The 21,443-nt window shown below is 40.5% G+C and overlaps 1 protein-coding gene across 1 annotated transcript in view; it reads right to left on the bottom strand.

Annotated features, from left to right (window-relative positions):
* Positions 1-21,443, bottom strand: part of JAKMIP2 (janus kinase and microtubule interacting protein 2) — a 41,172-nt gene that overhangs the window by 14,590 nt on the left and 5,139 nt on the right. Inside the window, exons 2-15 of the mRNA XM_058848610.1 lie at positions 14,533-14,798; positions 13,434-13,931; positions 12,029-12,238; positions 11,039-11,137; positions 10,359-10,505; positions 8,334-8,474; positions 7,394-7,450; positions 5,461-5,580; positions 3,852-3,980; positions 2,784-2,867; positions 2,422-2,484; positions 2,155-2,253; positions 683-781; positions 307-360 (exon numbers count right to left, since the gene is read on the bottom strand). Coding sequence (XP_058704593.1) covers positions 307-360; positions 683-781; positions 2,155-2,253; positions 2,422-2,484; positions 2,784-2,867; positions 3,852-3,980; positions 5,461-5,580; positions 7,394-7,450; positions 8,334-8,474; positions 10,359-10,505; positions 11,039-11,137; positions 12,029-12,238; positions 13,434-13,931; positions 14,533-14,661 — 1,929 coding nt within the window. The 5' untranslated portion in view covers positions 14,662-14,798. The remainder of the gene's footprint in view (positions 1-306; positions 361-682; positions 782-2,154; positions 2,254-2,421; positions 2,485-2,783; positions 2,868-3,851; positions 3,981-5,460; positions 5,581-7,393; positions 7,451-8,333; positions 8,475-10,358; positions 10,506-11,038; positions 11,138-12,028; positions 12,239-13,433; positions 13,932-14,532; positions 14,799-21,443) is intronic.

The following is a 21,443-nucleotide window of genomic DNA, read 5'->3' as shown; positions in this document are numbered from 1 at the left end:
CTTAGAAAGCCACAGGGAATTTGATAATTTTTGCCTACTTATGAAACTCTTAGAAAGAATCCTAGTCCTGATGAAGAGTGATTTACTCAGACTGCCAAACTCATTCATGTGTTTTCCTGGGTGAATAGGGTGCAGTCAGGGCCAGACCCAATTACTGATGGTCTTTGGATATTCTTCCCAGTCTGCTAAAACATACATAACAGATGCATAATTTAAGAAGTATCCTAGAAAACAGTCATACACATCACTTACCGCACTGTACAAAATGCAGCTTGTAAAGAGAAAATATCTCCCGTTTCAACTTACCCCATTATCACCTAGGATGTCTAACTGCTTTATAAGGTCTGGGATGCTGACATCCTGCAAAGAGACAGTAAGGTAAAGGCATGGCATGCACCTTTTATCATGGCTGCAATATCCACCTATCCAATGAACCATATGGAAGCTGGCCATTTTGTTTTATCCTATGGAAATGTATCACACATTGATTTCAGTTGCCTTTGAACCAGATTTTACCATTATGGTGAGAATTTTGAGTCTAATTGAACTGTGTCTGTCACCACACTCTTATATTACATTGAGTTTAAATACCTGAAGTTTAGTGGAGTTATTTGTAATGGATTATATGGGCAGCACCCACCACTCCTGTAGGGAGAAGCACTGCCTTATCCAACTGACCTACCTTAACCCCTTCCTTCATGCAGTAGATCTGTAGAGCACTCACACCATCTGAGAATGGGTGAATCTGGAGATTAAATGGTGGGGACCGCCTCTCTCTTTCCTGCAAATAAATTGAAAAGATACCAGAAAATCTATTAGAATGAAGGAGATGCACAGAGAAAATACCATAGCTGCTGTTTATATCATGCTTGGCTTGCAAAGCCAAGCACTTCATTGCACAAGCCAAGGAAAGAAACATCTAGAACTAGTACGAGAAAGTGAGCCAAGTGGGACAGGATCCTAAACCCAAGGTAACTGTTTAACAGGATTAAAAATTTATTATTTGATAAATTAGGTCAGTTTTCAAACTGGCTGTGGAAAGGCTGTCACTAGCTAAGATTCAATAGGTTTTCTTTATAAAGTGTTGAACAACTATGCATTGTTGTAAATACTCCCTTTAGAAACAGATGTTTGACTTTAGACTATTGGGAGACTCAGATTACACATTTTGCTCATCCTGGTATGCTGTACATTCAAACATCTGTGGGAAAGAATGCGTTCAAAAAAACTGATCAACTTAGCTATACACCTTCGTTGCTTAAAATTTACAAATATTTGACAATTCCAAATGACCAGAGAGAAAATAAAATTGAAGATGTTATTTCTCATTCCTCTCAGGTATTCAGGCAAGCACAGAAGTGAAGATTAAACTTAATTTTCACACACATTTTTGGTTTATGAACGTGTAATTCACTTGATGAGTTCAGCTCCCTGTCATTTGGATACACAGCTGTCAGGTAAAACTGTGAGGCAGTTCTATGAATAAGGGGCAAGTCTGACACAGCATTAACTTATAAGACCCAGGAAAGGCTCTGTGTGGCAAATGTATTTGGCCTTGGACAGCAACTGAAAAGAACAACTAAAAAATACACCAGCTTATTCTGGGGAAGAGAGCAGGTGAAGTTTTGGTTGGCTGGCACTCCAAAGAAGAGTCTGTAACTAGAGGCAGTCTGGGAAGAGGGAGGTTGAGGTCCTGAAGAGGCTTCTGAAGCTCCTGCATCAATGTCCAGTGTCACCTGAGAGACTGTTTTTACCCACTACTGGTCATGGGAGAGCTGCTCAACAGGGAATGTGTCCAGTGCCCACAAAAGGAACAGCACTTGCACATGGGCAGACAGGCTTCTCCAAATATTAGAAAAATTATGCCCACAGGCGTGGCAACTAAGACACACACTCATGTTAATCAGCTAAGCTTACCTGTGCCCATTGAGCACCTGGCTCAGGGTGAAGTGAAACAGCAGGGTATGGTGCTTACTATTTCCAGGATATTAGAGCTGACATACTTCAGCTCACAATTAAAAATGCTGGGCCTGATCTGGTTACTCTGTTTCATTGCTACAGCACTTGAGCAAACCCTTGATTAAAGCTGGTGTCCAGTGCAAGTGCAGTCACTTAATTTTCTACTAGCTCTGCTGTAAGAAGCGCATCCATCACCTCCAGCTCAAGGTTGCGGAACTCCAGCAGCTCGTTCTGGTCTCGTGCATCCTGCAGCTCCTGTTGCAGACGGTTGTTTTCGGCCTCCGTTTTCTCTATCTAACAGAAATATGTTAAACCGTGACCTGTGTGACTGTTACAAGAACCATGAAGTATTTGGTGAGTAGTATTTGAGGTAGAATAGGCTGTGCAAAATCTAAACCCTTAAGATGTCTCATAGGATCCAGATAACCCTTCAGAGTGAACATGCAAACCTTTGGAACGTACCTTGTCTAAAAGTTCTTGGTTCCTCTTAATGAAAAGCTGCTTATCTTCCACCCAGTGTGAGTCCTGTTGGATGAAGCAGTAGTATTACAGAATAATCAAATTCCATGAGGCTCCAATTTATTGAAAATTGGAGCCACAATACTCAGGCGTTAACATCCTACAGGAACAAGCTGTATTTTACAGAACAACAACATTTTAAAGTTGACCAAGATGGAGTGAGGCTTCTGAACTTACCAGAGCTGCCTGTTTATTGACTGGCAACATTACATCTCATGGAAGCTTACACTGAAATTGTGCTAAGTATTTTGTAAGCAGAGCAGGTAAGGTACAAAATAGGGGAAAAATACACAAGAATTACTTACCTGCCCTTTCTGAGCCAAAGTTTTCTCCAGATCTTCTATTTTGGCTTTATACCTCTGGACTTCAGCTTGAAGTTGCTCCTGAGCCTGTTGAAGTCAGGCACCACATAAAAGAGTAACAAAACCAGCAATGTAACTGGTGTTATAAGGAAACCAAGACCAGCAGAGCCTGGGTTCATGCTGTCAGTTCCACTGAGTGAGCAACCATTAGAATGCTTCTGACACAATGATGTTTTGTGCCATCCCTTAAACTGGCACACAGATGACACAAGGGAACAGAATGGTGGCTCAGCCCCAACTCCCCACCCAAGCCTGTTCCATCGTGGATTGCATCAGAGCAGCAAAACACAAGCTCAGGTACTTGGGGTGCTCTGATCAAAGACCCTAATAAGGGGCAATCCCTAAATTACAAAAAAAAGCGCTTAGTAGATCAGAGTGGCAACAGACAGTGGGAAGAGGCAATTTTAACTGCCAGGGGGTCCTCAAGAGTTGACTTAAGTAAGTACTAAACAAACTGATATGATTTCACAATTGACTGCTTTGAGCAGGAATTAGGGAGACTGCCTGAGGTGTCTTCCAGCCTGAATGATTCTACCATTTTATTAGAGAGGCAACATTTTTAGCCTTGGAAGGTTTACTGTAGCCTGCATCACATTAAAGTTTGAATGTAATTTGCATTTCTGTTAGAAACATTCAGATGTTCCTAAAGTTGGTGCAATGTGTGCCTTTGTGAAAACCCACAGGCCTTCATTTGCCTTTTAAACCAAATCCCAACACACTTAGGCAAATGCTGAGAAAACCCTTGGGATTCTGTGTCAGGCTGCAGTTGTCTGCTTTGGCATGCCTGCCTGACTGCAGAGTTTTCAGGTTCAGGTGGAGGACAGCTTCCTGTAAACTGAGCATGTCCATTCTTAATGGTCACACTCTTTAAAAATGTACTCAGTAAGCGACTGAACAGACATTTCTCAGTGTTATGGATGCTGTATGCAGCTCTATTCCATTGTATGTCACTTTGTATGGTTTCTTGTCCTGACAGCAATGAAAAACTGTTACTCTCAAACAAATACTGACCCTGGCTTCTCTTTCAGCATCTATGACCCCTCCTGTCTGTTCCTGCAGCAGTGCATATGCTCTCTGCAGGGCCTGGTACTCCTTTGTCAACTGTCGAAACCGCAGCTCTGACTCTTCTGCTGCTAAACCCTGAAGAATAAGAAGGGACATGTCTAAGCCATGGAGAGCAAAGCACTGTCAAAGCAAAGAATACAAATGTGATTTGTTAAGCACAGTAGTTGGTTTTCAGGTCTTGATTCAAACAGCTTTTTGGATCACAGTGAACTTGCTGTGATCTGAAGTGAAAAAAATGTGGAGATTATACAGCATTTATATCACAGTATCAGCTGAGTTGGAAGGGACCTACAAGGATCACTGAGTCCAGCTCCTGGCCTTGCAAAGCACCATCCCCAAGAGTAACTGAGAGTGTTGTCCAAACACTTCTCAAACTCTGTTAAGCTTGGTGCTGTGACCACTTCCCTGGGGAGACCATTCCAGTGCCTAATCATCCTTTGGGTGAAGAACCTTTTTCTAATATCCAACCTAAACCTCCCCTGACACAACCTCAGGCCATTCCCACGGGCCCTGTCACTGGTCACCACAGAGAAGAGATCATTGTCTGTTCCTCCTCCTCCCCTCATGAGGAAGCTGTAGACTGCAATGAGGTCTCCCCTCATTCTCTTCTCCAGGCTGAATAGACCAAGTGACCTCAGTCACCCCTCATACAGCTTCCCCTCAAAGCCCTTCATCATCTTTGTTCCTCTCCTCTGAACACTCTCTAACAATTTAATATTTTTCTTACATTGTGGCGCCTAAAACTGCACACAATATTTATAGTGAGACCACCACAGAGCAGAGCAGAGCAGGGCAATCCCCTCCTGGCTGGCTAGAAATGCTGGGCCTGATGCCCCACAGGACACGAGTGGCCCTCCTGGTTGCCAGGGCACTGCTAACTCATATTCAACTTTCTGTCAACCCCCAGGTCCCTTTCCAGGCATTGCTTTCCAGCATCTCATTCCCCAGTCAGTCTGTAGATTCAGGGTTGCCCCATCCCAGGTGCAGAATCGGGCACTTGACCTTGTTGAACTTCATCTGGTTGGTGATGGCCCAGCCCTCTGATTTGTCCAGGTCTCTCTGCAGGGCTTCCCTGCCTTCGAGGGAGTCAACAGCTGCTCTCTATTTTGTATCATCTGAGACCTTGTACAGTATCCCTTCCAGTTCAGTGTTCAAGTAATTCATGATGAAATTGAAGAGCACAGGGGCTAAGATGGAGCCCTGCAAAACCCCACTGGTGACAGGTCACCAGTATGATGTCATCCCATTCACTGCAACCCTCTGATATGTCTTTAAGCTAAAAGATGTGTGATAGGCTTGTCTCCTTGAAAAGGGAGAGGAAAAAAAATCATCTCAAATTGCAGGGAAGGCACAGCTATAGACTCTATGGACTAGATTCTGGAAGAAACTCTCAGCATTTCAGTATATGAGTACCAAAATTAAGGTGAAACTTAGGAAGTACTTATCACTCAGTATGCACTATAAAAACCTGAGTGTTTTTGAGAGCGTAACAACTTGTTTTGAAAGTCGTCTCCTCAAAACCTGTAATCTGTCTGTGAAAAGAGTCAGATCTTACCTCATCCAGATCATCATCTGGGGTTGCTGGTGTCCTGTCTGTTCTATATGAGGCCACAGAGGATGTTTCAGAGTCCATGGAATCATCATCATACCCAAAAACTGTATCCACCACATGTCTCTGTAGAAGGAAAAACATGATTTCTGAACCTTCATGTAAACTTGTAGCATGTGTTCTGGATAGGGGCAGAGGGAGGAGTTGCTAGCTACTTAAAAGATAAGGTGAAAAAAATGGACAGTGGGCTACCCCTGCAATTACCATCTTCAACTTCAAACTCAAGACCCGTTGAAGATCAGGTCTTGTGCTGGTAGAGAATAAGTTTTCTGAATAATTTTTCTCAGGGTCTGTCTCAGTCTAATTGTAAAACATAATGTGAGAAGCAATATGCTAGAGGAAAAGTCTCTACTCTTGCATGAAGGCAGGAGAATTGTTTGTTAACCACAAAGCTCTTCAGAAGACATCTATCAACATGCTGATTAGTGTGCAAAGGTAACACCATAAGGAGCTGGAAACAGATGTAGAATAGCCAGCCCTCCTTCTCTCACAGACACTGCTGATACTTTTAATGTCTAGGTGCTCCTCTTGCTGATATTGTTGTTGGACTATGTCAGTGAAAGCTATGCTAACACAAAACCAACATGAAGGAACTTATATTGCATCTTTCCAGGACTACAGTAACTGCACATGTTATAAACAATTGCTCATGCTCCACAGTTTGACTGTATGTCTGACACCTCACTATTGCCAATCTCGTAGCCAAATTAAATCAAATGAAAACTGTGAGATGTGTCCTGTGAAGGCACAGATGCCTGACCCTGCAGGCTTGGTTTCAGGGCACCACAGATCTGAGCATTTAAATATTTGTCTTAAGGATAATTCTGAAGACAAACTGATTGACAAGCAATTAAGATTCACTTCTTTTTAGCAACATCTTTCACTTTGCCAACAGGGTAAAACCTTCTAAACCTGGAGATTGAATCACACAAAAAACATGTACCAAAGAGGCCAATTAGCTTTTGCATATATTATTATTTTTGTTCATTGTGTTGTCAAGTGAAGACAATTGACATATTCTACAGTATTATAATCTCTGGTTTAAAAATAAAATTTACTGATGAAAATACTTTTCAGTCCTTGTTGTGCCTGCTGTACACCGCTTCACGACCCACACAGAAACAATGTGATGACACCGCTAGGATTTCCTGGTCTGAAATTCCCAGTGTGTAGACAGTGCTGCGTTACTTTCACAGAACATGGCTGATGCACTACGGGATGTCCTTGGAGGACTGAGTGCAACCAAGCAACCAGTATTTCCACTTTTTGGAGGTGGGACATGAATATTGCGAAGTCATGCTTCACTTATAGATGATAAAGGAGCTATGCAAACCACTCCTGACTACTCAGCTCTAAAATTGTTGTAAATTATACCAGCTTTGGACTTAATTCAGGGTGATACAAAAGTTAGTCAAAGGCATGTGGAACTAAGCAGGAGAGAATGACACAGTATCTCAGGCAGGAATTTCCACTTGAAAAATAGAGATGCACAAGGATTTGGCTTTAGCCCATATATGATGTAAAAATCACAGAAAAAAATGGGAAGGTCTCTGATAAACCTCTCAGCATAACAGACCTTGAGACCAACACTTATAGAAACCAAATGGAAGGACAATTATTACTACTCAGGAGGGGATGGGGTAAGGACAATGGATGGGACAGGAGCCCCATTTTGCTGAAAATAAAATAGCTGCATACCCTTAATAGAATTTCAAAGTGGATTTAAAAAGCTCTCCCAAAGTAGCTAAGGAATTTATAAACCTGATCACTAAAGCAGATTGTTATAATCCACAAAGCTCTCTTTAATCAGATTGCTAACGTGTGTTTTCCTACACAGCCTACCTGAACACTGTAAATAAGAAACAACTCTTCATCTTACCTTGATTGGTTTTGAGCTCCTTTTATGCTTTCTCCGACGAATTAGTTTCTCTCTGTCCTGGAAAGTAAGATTAAAAAGTTACTCTCTCTTCTCTTTCCAGCTGTTAGATGACCAAATATACACAGGAAAAAATAGAACTTCCAGTGACTCTTCTCATTTGTTCAAACAGAAATCTGATTACAGGTAGAAGGGAGGATTCATATCCAAATCTGTATGAGTGTCAGCTGAACACCACCTGAAAGAAGCCCTTGAGTATTTGCCTTGAGCAGCTGCCAAACAACAGGAACTGATGGATTGCCCTCTAAAATCACTGGGAGACCTGGTGCATGGGTTTGGGCATTGTATAAGGGACTGTCTGCCTACCCTGATGAGCAGATGCTGCCTCTGTCTCAGTCATTAAATGATGGTAGTGTTGATCTCACCATTACCAGCAATGATGTCTCAGAAGAGACAACATCCTGTTTTGGAATCTTTCTCCTTCTCAGTATTGTAATGCAAAGTCTGCTGACAAAGGAATTGTCTGCATTAAATGACAGAAGAACTAGAAACTCTCTAGCTATACATGCTTTTCCTGCACATGATATGGCACTGGGGGCTGGCCTCTTGTTAAGGAAACACTTTAAGCATGACTTAGTTACAATGGTAAAACATTTCGGCACAGCCCTGTCTTGTGAACATGTAGGTACCTTCCAGGCTCCACAGATCTTAGTCTGCATTCCTTTCTGGAGCTCAATTCACAGTGTTATGCTTTGAGTTGTAGGGGCTGATGCTCCACTACAAATTCAGTAAACTGCACACATGCATGCCTACAGCTAAACATCTGCAGATGTTAAAAGCAGATAAGGTATTAATGCTCAGACCTCTAGTTGTAAGATGAAATACTATCACTGGTAAACTGTACACAGCAATCATTCCTAATTTCTTTGTGCTCTAGACATACCCTTGTTAACTCATCAATTATGTTCTGCTGTTCTATGACCTGAAGCTTTAAAAATTCAGTTTCTTGTTCCTCATTAGCCTGATCCAGGTCATTGAGAGATCTTAACTTCTTTAGAGGAGGATGTGATGTTATTTTTTCTCTCTGTGGTAAGAAGAAAAGATAAGAGATAAAATAAGATTCAGCAATTAAAAGACCACTTTTCAGTTAAAAACTAAACATCACCTTTCCTTTAAGCTATACAGACCTTTAAATATGCTTCAACTACACAATTTTTTATTAATGCCCATCAGCGCTTCTTAACAATTAAGTAGTACAAGACTGAGTTCTTCAACCAGAACAACAAAGTTTTATCTATTTGCTTACTTTGTGGCAATACAGCCTCTACAGCCCTCAAAGGTCACATACCATAGCTCTTCCTTGACCATGCATCAAGATGCCCCCACATGTGGCAAATAGAGTTGAACCTTTCTAGTGGGTAGCCAAATAGTTATCTACTCTCACAACCCCATGTCCTTACTGATATTCAATGTAGGATCATACACAGTGAGGCAATGGACATGCTTTACTTATGTGAAAGACACGCATCCAGTCACACCAAGAGGAAAGGCAAAAACTGTGGTAACAGATTTATTTTAAACACAGGTCAATATCCTGCCTGCTCCTGAGCATATGTGGGAAAGGAAATGGCTAAAACCTGTGAGAATTACTCTAGCCACCCACAGCTTGTTAACTTTATGATATGGGCATCCGTAGAGTGAAGAGCAGATGTCAGGGATGTCAGGGAGCTAACTTAGCACGGTGTCCACAGATATGCACCAGAGGTGCTGCCCACTGATGCCTAAAGCATGCAGATTCCTGAGTCCTTTCTCTTTGCTGTGGGAGACCCCAGGGGACTGTCATCTGTACTACCACAGCTGTGGAAGAAAAATTGTGACCCATGACACCTGCAATAAGTTTATCTGTCTTCTAGGCATGGGTAAATTGCAGAGTCTTTAAGTGGATTACCCGTGTAGCACTGAAGTCTTTTTTCTGTGTGACAAGAAAGTGAATCTGATCATCTCCACTTAATCAGCAGGGAAGCTGCTCCCATTGCAGGGCACTTAGCCTGCTCAAGACAGGACAAGTCAGGGCAAGGTCCATGAACATCCTTAGCAAGGGAAGTTGTCTCAGTCTGCTAGCTTACATCTGGCAACCCAGAACATCCACCTCCTTTTTCATTAATGCCAAAGCAACATCAGTACATGTGTAGGAACATAGGGCCTGGAAGCAGACTGATAATCAAGGCAATCCCATCTGAAGGATATGCAGACATAACTGCTTTGACCCTACTTCATATGGCCCTGACATGGGAAATGCATAGCTCTAACCAAATTTAAACACCACCATTCTCCCTTTCCCATACACACCTACCATGTGTATGTTTTATGGAAAGATTCTATGTGCTTAGTGCCATACCAGAAGTTTACTTTGTCATCATCAACTCTAAAAAGAATGTGTACATGATGCAAGAACATCATTCTAGCTGAAAATCACTCTTAACAGCTTCCTTTTTGAGTTCCAGATGAAAAACAGCACAGTAGGATATGCCTCTACGATATAACTTTCTTTCCTTTTTCTTTTTTTTGAAACAATTGAAACTCAATATTCTAACTTTGATAATAGAATTAAAGACTGTGATTACGCATTCATGTAAATATATTGCCCATATATGCATAACATATATTATGGTTATAATGTTATACTGTTACATATTATATACTTATTATAACTTATTGTTATATATATTATATATATATATTATATAACTTATTGTTAGATATTATATTACTGTTATAATGTTATAATGTTATATATACTATGTTATGGTATGTAAATCTACAGACCAAACCATGGCTGTATCTTAGCAATAGTATTATACATTATATACAATGCATATTCTCTACTTATATAAATCATGCACTATGCAGATGTGGCCACTAACACATAGACCATCCAGTAATCCTCATTTTGCTCTTCAGTACCAACCATTTCTATATTTTCTTTAGTGACTGCTTTGAGTTTATCTTCCATGCGCTGCAAAGACTGCATAAGTTCATCATTTCTCTTCGTGAGGCACTTGTTCTTTTCCAGAAGAGGTTTACATTGTTTCTCAGTTTCTCGGACACGCTTCAACTGGATTGATAATAGTAATTAATAATTGTCATGAGAGATACATGAATATACCTGTAATTTGCAATCTTGACCTCTATTTTGCAATTATGACAAAGAACACTGAAGCCAGCTAAACTGATATGAAAGGAGTGCATTAAGATTTCTAGCTCAGGAATAAAAAATCCATCAAGACTTCAATTTATCACTCTCATCTTTAAGCACAGAAGTAGGAATATAAATAGGTTAAATAACCAGGGTCCTTATTCAACACACAGGTATCACCACAGAGTAGAAAATCAGATAAAGGGATCACTTCATAGTTGTCAATTCTTCCTAGACCCAGTACTTAATTATCTGTGATTTTGTACTCACGTAACTTCAATGAAATTATTGTTTAATTCTAGGATAAAAAATCCTCCTCAACCTCCTGAGTGACGGGCCTGATGGATGGACAAGGCCTATTCATCAGCAGATTTATCCCTGGATCCTCCCCCTCTTTGCCTTTCCCCATAGTTCTCAACCTCCTCTGTCTGCCAGTGCAAAAGCTCACATACCAGCTCATTTCGTTCGTCAACAAGCAACGTGTTCCGATCTTCCAGCTTCCGTATCGTGGCATTCAGCTCTGCTATCCTCTTCTGGTTTCTGCGCAAGTCCTGTGCACGGGCAACAATGTCACACAGTTACTGATTCTCTTCAAAATACATTCTTGGGAAAAGAATCCTTAAAAAACACACACCAGTCAAGCTGTCATCATCAACAAATTATCTTTAGGGACTTTTACAGTACTGAATATGTTGGCAAAAACATATATATTTTTAGGAGGAAGTATCCGGTTTGGGGGATACTTTAATTGAAATTTTTAACTCGTTTAAAAAAATCAAGACAAAACAACCAAACAGATGATAATTTTTTATTATGGAGATGAAAAAGCTAAAAGATTCTATTTTTTATTGCCTTTTCCTATAGATTGCTTCTATTTGCTGAGCCACTACCTCAGGTGAAAAAGTCATGACAACCCTTTCTGTATCAATTACATTTACATTTTTATTCCTCGTTTGTCTACATGTAAATATGCTTTTATATATGCATTGGTTGTGTAAACACCTTCAGTTCAGTCACACAATGGGTGACCTCTGTGCTTTGTGAATGACACCCAAGGGCTGTCTGTGGGAAGACGGACAAAGAGGAGGATCTCCTAAGAGTCTCGCAGATTCTCTGTGCCCAGCCTTCTCCTTGCCCCTCCCTACTCATCCTCCTAATTCTAGCTGGTTTTGAGGATGCATGTTATCCAGGTAGTTAGGGTCATGATGATTCTTTCAAAGGGGCACTGATTATTTAAAATGTGTTATATTTATGAATAGAATGACTGATGAAAACCAGCAGTACAAAGCTTTGTCCAACTAGCATGGCCTCTGAAGACTCTATGGACATTAACTTGTCTGTAGTGAGTGAGCGAGAATGTTTTCCCAGGGCCTGAGAAGGTATGTCAGCAAGAAACACACATCCATGCTACTGCTGTGCAAGGACTGGTAAAACCTGCATACAGGGCTGCTGCAGTGCTCCGAACCATCTCCAGCCCTTCCTGGGATCTCTCTCTTGGGACTGCTCATGTTACATTCTGCCTCCTTCACCAAAAAGAGTTGTTCATCCAGGGCTTCCTTTTGCAGCTGCAGCTTCTGCACATAGCCTGTCTGTGTCTCCAGTTCTTTTTCCAATGAAAATATGATCCTGTCTTTAGCCTTGATCTCATCCATCTGAATGAAAGAAACACCAGAACAATATTATTATGTGAAGACAACAGTATTTCTCCAATTTGTATTGTATGATCTACTTAAGAGCAGCAATCACCCCTCAAATCTGCTCTACCATACTGCACCAGGCCTGTAAAACAAAGTGTGAGCCATACTCAACTTGGTACAGGAGCACATTCACTGAGCATTTTGGCAACACAAGAATACACCTCAAGGATGCAGACTGTGAACTGGGGGGGCTGGTATCATTCTTTACAGTGTAAATTCCCATTTATTTTACTTAATTGTCAATTCTTGAATTCAAATTTTCAAGCTAAACTTTTTACCTTTACAAGTAGGTCCAGCTCTCCACATGACAGTGTGTCCTGCTTCTGGCCAGGACATGGTTAATTTTTGCAGCAGCCAGGGGACCCAGAGGTTATTCTCTATAATCTCATGTCATTTTCTGGGGATGGGGGAAGGGCTCCCTTCTGGAGGAGGGTAGCATGGCTGTGGTAAGGTCCCAGGCTCCATCGTGATCATTTTGCACATAAGTCACTCTCCTCTCTCATGTCAGCATTTCACTGCTGTTTCCAGTAAAGTGGTCTTTCTTCAACTCATTATCTCATCTTTACCTATTGTGCCTCCAATTCTCCTCTCCAGCCCACTGCAGGGGATGGGGAGTGAGCAAGCTTCAGTATGGTTTGGAAAGTCTAAGTGGGAGCACAAATGGGAAGTTTCTAAAGCACAACAAAAGGAAACAATGCAAACTACACTTTTGCTGGTGTGGGCTTATTTTTGTTCACTGTCCACAGTAACTGCTGAAGGCTACACCAAGGCCAACCCAAAGATATCTCCTCTCCTGGTTTATTGCTTTTAGGATACCACAACACAGGCTGGAGAAATCAAAAAACTGCAAGTGTAGATAGAAATGGTCTTTATCTAACCTTTTGCACCTTGCATGTATTTGCAAATCAGAGAGCCAAACCCTTATGGATTAGGCCAATTACTCTCCTAATTTAAATTGTTAACTGCCACCACAGTACTATAGCTGACTCACTGTGAGCTATTTATTCCTGACAAATGACTGTGAGAAATTTGTAATACTTTTTCAGAGTGAGTTGCATTGCAGAGATCTGTTACACAGAAAAAGCTAAGAGACAAAAAAGGCAAACTCAGCGTAGCCTAAGAAAGCACATGAACTGTTTTGATTACTTACCAGGCGTCGAATATCCCTTTCACTCTCCCATTTGATCTTGGAAATGGCTTCCTGGTGGGATTGATGCTCACTCCGAAGATCGCCTGCCTTGATCTTATCGGCCTGGATCATATTGTTAAGGGCCTCATCTACCTGCTTTTTGGCAGACTTCAGTTCAGTAATTTCCTGCAGAAGCTTAAGGCGCTCAGAGTCAAACTGTTTTCTGGCCTCCTCACGAGCCTCAATAGTCAGCGCTGTCCGTACTTTATCACTGCTCCCATCCCGCAGTGCGCACAGTGCTGACTTGAGGCGCTGGATTTCACTGTCTCGGACTTTCACCATCCTCGTCATCTCCTGCTCGTGCTGTTTGATGAGGTTCTCCCTCACAGCCTGCAGCTCCTTCATTTTCTCCTCATGGAGTTTGGCTTTTAGCTCTGTGATCTGCACAGTCTGCTTGCGTTGCTCCACTTCGCGGATACGCTTCGTTTCTTGAGTCTTCTCTCTTTCGAGTTTAGCAACCTACATTGAGATAAAATGAAAGTCATCTGCTACCAATGTAATATTGTCAAAACAAGCCCATCCAGACACATCCGTGTCAAATTGTGAAAGACCCTGCTGAGACCCAACAATCCTCCACACTCTTGAAACAAAATATATGCTAGCTCCTGAGGCATCCACATAGATTACACTGTCTTTACTCAAAAAAAAGCCCTATCTTCTCCAGGTGTCCTGCCTCACACAATGATGCTACATGTACTTTTAATATTTTCTTAGGAAATAAGACTCCATATATATATGTGTGCATTTCTCTAAAACCTTTTTAACCCAGCAGTCAAATTCACCAGAAAACTGGAGGGCTCAGAAATAGCAAAATTCCTACATGTCTCACATACTGCTCTATTTGAGGGCTAGAGGTTTCTCCAACTTGTTGCTTAGTAAAATGGAGTCTTTTCCAGAGAAGTCAGAGGACACACACAGTAAATGTTTTAAGCTGGGAAACAATCAGATCACTGTTTTTGAAAAGAGTTGCATGGCCTCTGTTGAATTCTGTGATACCATTTTTTCCACATGTTTGTCTTCTTCAGCAGATGCTTTTATTTAAAATCAAACCCTTACTCACCTTAGATTTCTCCTGATGCAGCTCAATTTGAATGTCTGTTAGCTTAGTCCTGAGTTCCTCATTGGCAGCCTGTAGGGCAACAATCAGTGCCTCAGGCTTTTCGCCCTTGCTCCGTCCTTTTTTTGACATGGTTTCTTATCAGTGAGAGTCCACGCGTTTATTTCAAATCTGGACTGCCATCTTTTTCTGTTCCTTTCAGTTCCAGTTAGTTCAGCAACTACTGTGTGACATTCCTTAAGGTCCTGGACTCAGCTGCTTTGGAAGCCCTGTGAGAAATAAGACATACTATCATCTGTCAGTGGACACTGCATCTGGACAGCTCACATGCTTAGAGAACATAACAGAGTGGTCCCATCTCCAAACACTGCAATCTTTGTCAGAAAACCACGAAGAGAGATCCCAGCACAGTCATGCTTCTGAACACCAGCCCGGCACACTTGTGGGAATTCCATGTTTGCCCTTTTTCTGTTCTCAGAAAGGGGCACCGTGCCTTGAAGATAGGCATTCATTTACCGTGAAGATAAGTCATGTTGAGAGTACACGACTAGAAGGGACAGGTTACTTAATCCAGTCCTTGCAGTCTCAGGTAACCACAAAGCAGATGCTTTAGTCTCAAGGATCTACCAAAAATATAATTCTCTTCCCCTTTCCAACCCCGATCCCTTGCAAGATTCTGTGCCAAACTCTCCACAATGCTCCCACCATCTGTCACAGGAGGAAAGGGCAAGTGAAGTCCCCATCAGCACTCCAGGTCTCTGTGGAAGCAAAAAACTAAAAACATGCAAGGGCCTGTTCAGACTAGAAATTGTCCCCATAGAGTGAGAAATGAGTGCCTATGCCTTTTGGAGGATTAAGATCCTAATTTACAAATGAGGCAACAAATGACAATATCAAACTGTAATCTAGCAACTGGGGTTTTAACATCTGGTTATGAAAAGCATAAAATAAAATTCTGGACATTAGACAAACTTCATCATTATCCCTGTATAAATATTTATTTGATAGCATTATTATTCACATTTGTGGCCAGTAGCTGAGAGAATGTTTGGAGATCTGGTATATCAGTTTGGAGATGGGCAAAGTGCTGAAACATTAAGACTGCAAAGAAGTGGACAGAGCGTAACGTAGTGGTAGTGGTGAAACTTTCCAGCGATAATTAGTGCTCCAGTGCTACATTCCAGGCAAGCTTTCCTCCGTTATTGTCAGGTTGCACATTAATTTTTATATTTTATTTACAAAACATAATATTTTTATGTACAAAACATAAATAGAATCATAATCTCCTATGTTAAAACAGAAGTAAAGAGATCTCCAAATATGAAAGCCTGTTTAACTCAACAAAAAATTGCATGCATCAGTAGAAGGAAGGACGAAAAAATAACTTAATGTCCCTGTGTTCCAAGAGGGAAGTTTGAGGCTGTTCAGTCATCTGAAGGCGTTTCCTGCAGCACTTTACTCACCCCTGCTCTTCTATAGAGCGCTACAGCGACAACATCAGGACATTTTGACAGCAGCTTAATACTGAGGCTGATAGAGAAAGATCACATGCAAGCTGTAGGCCACTTTGCCTGTCATGTTCCAGCTGTGGAGTGCTGTTTGTACAACCAAGAGCATCCACATACCTTGTTTAGGCAGAAAGGTATATAGAATTTGCCATCAGTATCACAAAGCAGGCAAAGTACAGTAAAAAATATCTTGTTACGTATGGTGATACAGTCAATGTGGAAACTGAGATGGACTTCAGAACAAAAGGTTCTGTATTATCAATAATATTTCCATTCAAAGTCAGAGGAGCAATCTCACACACTAAAACATTCCCAAAATTAAGGCTACCCCAGTTTGTTATTAAATACCATAGAGGTATGAGCAAAAATTTAAGATGTAGTCTCTGCCCCAACAATCTTACAACTTGTTCAAATATCCAATTCAACTACTGTGAACCAAGTACTTTCCAAAACTTTCAAAAACCTGTCCCTTTTCTAACACCAGATGCTGCTGTCCCTTTTGACTGCACAGCATGCTTCTGTACCACAGCCATCACAGTCCTTTACTCTTAATGTGTCTACCTGCAGGCCTCATTACAGAAGAATATGCGTGTAGCTGTACATTTACAGCAAGTAGAAAAACTGCTAATTATGCAACAGCTGCCCAATATGAGAATCATCAAATGCAAGAGGCATCTAAAATAGCAAAACTCATAGAAACACTTGTGTGAAATAACTTTACAGGAGAACCACTGCAAAACTTGCTCCAGCTCCATTATAGGAAGTTCTAATCTTACAGAATAAATATCCAATTGCCTGCCCAAGTACAGTTAAAAAAAATCATACTTGAAATATGAAAAAATGCCTGCAGCTGAAAACCACTCTACCAGTCTATACAGTGCTAAAGTGAAAGGGAACTTTGCGATTGACTGGAACAGGAGCAGAAACAGGAGACCAATATGCATGCCTCCCATGGTAACCAATTCCATAGAATGTGCTAAGAGATGAGCCTGGGGACTTAGAAAAAAGAAAGAAACAGAATTCTATTAACTCCTAGAATCTTAATCAGCCACACTGCCTTTCATCTTGATAAACGAATAAATTAATGTACTCACACTTCTTCTTGCTCTTTGAACAATGCCCCATAATTCTACCAGAATGCTGCAGTAATGTGTGCATAAGGATGGGCTGAGGATTCATAGCTCTGATCTGACTGAGAACACTTCAACAGTGTTAAGCAGTATCCAGACTATTCAGAATAACACATCTTAATTTTCTTTCCCAAGAGAGATCCAGAGAAGCATCATTTAGCCCAATTAACTTTTAAATATGAAATAATGTTTAAAGTAAAAGGTAACTGAACAGCTCACTTTGTTGCATAGGTGCTATCTGCTCTACGTGTTTGTTGAAGACGGGCACAAGTACCCAGCTCTCATCTCTGCTGCGTAACCTCTCTGGTTCGGATGCTTGGGCTCTTTTCAGTGTCATTTGAGCTCTCTTTACCACAGACTTGAATGCTAAAAGACATATATTGTAATCATAGGTGCATGGCTTACTAGACTGGTATTCAAATGAAAATAACTTGGAATACAGTAGACAAGACTGTGCAGGACAAGCTGGAGAGAAGAATAGAAAATACTCACTGACAGGTGTTACATGATGAATATAATTGCACTACAGTTCAAAGCGATGATTTATCAGACACAGGCACAGAACTCTAGAACACCTTGGGTTATTGTGAAAATCAAGAACAGACTCAGCAGTCTTTCTTTTTCCAAACACGAAGAAGGTGTCCGAGCTTAAGAGATTTATGAAGTACCTTTCTATTCAAAGCAAGGGAAGGGAAACAAATGCTGCCCACACTAAGTGTAGCTTGGCTGAATAGTTGGTGTAGGCTGCTACACTGTGGCTGAACTTTGTATTTGAGAAATGTTTGTTTGTGGGATGAAAGTCTACCTAGGGAAAGAGAAAGATCAGGATTGTGTTGTTGTTCCCAAATCTAACAACACTTTCCTTTATTTTCCTAATCAATATTATTTACTTCTTTTTCCCCCCAAAGACCTTGCTGGCATCAATAAAAATAAGACAATTATCTGCGCAACACATGAGGGTTTTCACAGAGCCCCATAAATTCACAATATCACTCTACTAAGGTTGCATCTACAGAGGGTTGCATTTCCTCCTAAAAAAGTACTGTCTCTATTGAGTCTGAAGGCATCATATTATAAACCATATCATAATTAAGACTGTAAGACAAATCTGCTCTGTGTAATTTCTAAATCTCTTCCTTTCTCAGCATTAAAAAATTAGAAAGTGCTGCAGAATAGGGGGAAGGAAGAAAAGAGTAGAATCTAAGTAGATTTCAATATAGTTGCCAAATCTAGAGCTGGTTTTAAAAAAGTCATAATTTGTGTAGTGTGAAAAATCTTGGAAGTTAAGAATTTCCCTGCCTAGCAGAAAATAAATTGAAACCTTGATATTTTTCTTCTGGAAATATTGAAAGTGTCCTATTAAAATGCCCTGCGATTGAGAAATCAATGCAACATGGCTGAGAATATTATTTTGATTTACATATGTAACACTTAAAAATGAAACAGCTGTGTCAAAAGGAAGAACCATACACTAATTAAACACTGTTGAAAATTGTAGCAAAAGTGTTGCTTCAGGTCACACCACCTGTGAGTTTTGTCAAGATTATTTACTAAAACTGACATCAACTGGTTGTCTGGCAGGAAAGTTTTTACTGCATAAAGGAATACATCATAGTCAATAGCAGCCACTCTTCTCCTACATCATTCTCAAGCTGACCTTCACAATAATAATGTCCAGGAATATTAAAATATCTTCTGAATTAAGCTCACAATACCCCTTGGATATGGGGCTCTACACAAGGAATACAGGATGAATCTGGTGCCACTAGGCTCCTCATGCTAAAATTACCATTGGCCCTTGCTCTAAAACATAAACCAAAAAACCCTATCCAAGTAGCTGGCGACTCCATGGAAACAGTAAAAAGGGGACAGAAGCATTATTGTTACCCACAGCAAAGCTAAGCAGACTTGCTAAAACAATATTCAAGTATTCTGTGGCTAAAATACCATCTGTCTCTTTCTCTTACAGTTATTTTTCTAGAAGCTGGCATAACACAATGCACACTAAGAACACTAACAGTGATAAAGAAAATCCTGCCCTATCCCAAAAGGAAGTGGACATTTTCCAGAATTAGTACTTTTCAGCATAAGGTGTAAATGGATACTGACTGGAGACTCTACTTAAGAATGGCAGGATTGTCAGAAAAAAGAAAGGCTCTATCAACCTGCCGAGCTCACTGCAAGATGGGAGCATAAGAAAACATTTTAGTGGCTTTGTACTTTGTGCATTATTTTATGCAAGTAGATCACACTCAGCCACCAGACAACACGCACCACCTGGAAGAGAAACACTGCAGTTCATGGTGTTTACCATATCAGGCTCTCCTTTACTTGATTTTAACAACCAAACAAAACCCTCTTTTATTTAATTGAAATGCATATAAACAAGAAAACAACAGAGAAGGAAAGTTTATGCCCCAGATCCTTCTCCTGAAAACCCTTCCTTTTCCTTCTAAGGCCATACAAATGGTCACCTCTTGCATTACAGATACCAGAGGAAGGTATTTTACATTCACTACTAAAAACCGACAGATATTCAAGTAAGTTCTCTACTCAAAGCAGTAAGGTTAACTCTGGAATTTTTTTACCATTTTTAGCTCAGCTCTTCATACAGCCAATAAATGCAGACATTGGTTTCAGAACAGATCAGAAAAAATCTGCACTCTGGCCTCCCACATTTCTTTTAACAGCACAGATCTCTACAATGAACTGTTTTCTTCATTGAATACCTTATTTCCAAACAGATTACTACCTTCTCACAGTTTCTTATCAGCTTGCAGTTCAATATAGCTTCAGAAAATGTATTTTTGTCTCCCACTCTATTGCCATCAATGCCCTAAAGAATCACATGTACACACTGCTCTAATTTCCCATATCCTGTACCCCTCTTGGCTTTTTCTTCCATTTTCTGTGAAAAGAATATGAATGTTCCTATTACCAGGGAAGTTCAGCAAAAACAAAGCCAGCAGTTTATCTCTTCACATTAACTTTCCAGCAGAGATGTAAACACATCTTTTAAATTAGTCATTTCTTAACATCTTTAGACACAAAATACCTCTAAAAAAAAACCCAACATTACAATAAATGTTTTTTTCTCATTTGCCAATTGTTGTGAATCTTACCCTTCTATCATAAGGGGAAAGATAGGTTCCTTTGTCATTCCTACAGTCTGTGAACTCTTTAAGAATGGTCTGAACAGAAATATTTTCCACCACTGGCACAGCTCACCTGAGAAAAAAGTACCCGTCATGCTTTGCCTGTGTTTCCCAGCAAAACAAACCAAATGAAAATGTACTGTGTAACACCATGCATACTGACTTAAGCAGGTCTGCACAAATAGGAAGAACAGAAATTGACAAATAAACAGCTAGAATAAAGTGCAACTCATGTTAAATGTAGAATTTATCCTTACAGTTTACTACTTTTTAAATAGTAAAACTTTCTGGATCATATGTAGCTGGCCTGTGCTGCTTTAAAATGGAAGCCCCAGCTTCCTCTTGTATTATGACGACCAGGGCAGTAGTATTCTCCTCCCAGATAAGCAGGTGATGAGCTGATTTCTCAGCTGGAAAAGGTGTAAGCATGAAACCCCATGCTCTCAGATCCAACTGAGATGCTGGCTCATACATAGTGTGACAAAGTGCAAAAATAAAAATAAGATGTTTCACTTATAAGACATTCAGGATGCTGTCCTGAACGTGCAGATTTTCATTAAGGCTGAAACCAGAAATATATTCTATGATAATTTCAAAGAGATCTGAATAAGCATTAAGCTCCTGTATACGATTTCAAATAAATTTCCAAGGACAATGCTTAAATCCTCATTGAGTTCACCTAACACAGGCTACCATGCAGGTCACAGATACCCACTGCATATTCCAAGAAAACAGCAACATGTAGGTCATGTTGCAATCCACAAAAATCCGTAACATAATGCAGAAGGGATCTGCAAGCAGCCTTGCTGGACATGACTGGGGCAGTGATCCAAGCACAGCAAAGGCACAGATGTTTGTCAGCTCTCCACTGTGCCTCTGAAACATGTACTGGACACACACTAAACTTACAGGTTTGTTCTTGAAAGCACTTCCGAATTAATTACACAGTCTTTCCTTAGTTATAAGGTACCAAACAGTAACCAACACAATTGCTCTTTCAAATGTAAATAATCCAATCTTTTTCCAGTGCAACAGTCCCCACATACTCTTTGTTCACCTAAGAGTACCTGATCACAATTTCCTGTCAGAGAGGGGACATGAAAAGGGGATATTATTAAATA

This window comes from Poecile atricapillus, chromosome 13, assembly GCF_030490865.1.
Source record: "Poecile atricapillus isolate bPoeAtr1 chromosome 13, bPoeAtr1.hap1, whole genome shotgun sequence".
Classification (NCBI taxonomy): Eukaryota; Metazoa; Chordata; class Aves; order Passeriformes; family Paridae; genus Poecile; species Poecile atricapillus.
Note: the sequence above shows the minus strand (reverse complement) of the source record. Positions and strands in the feature narration are given on the sequence as shown.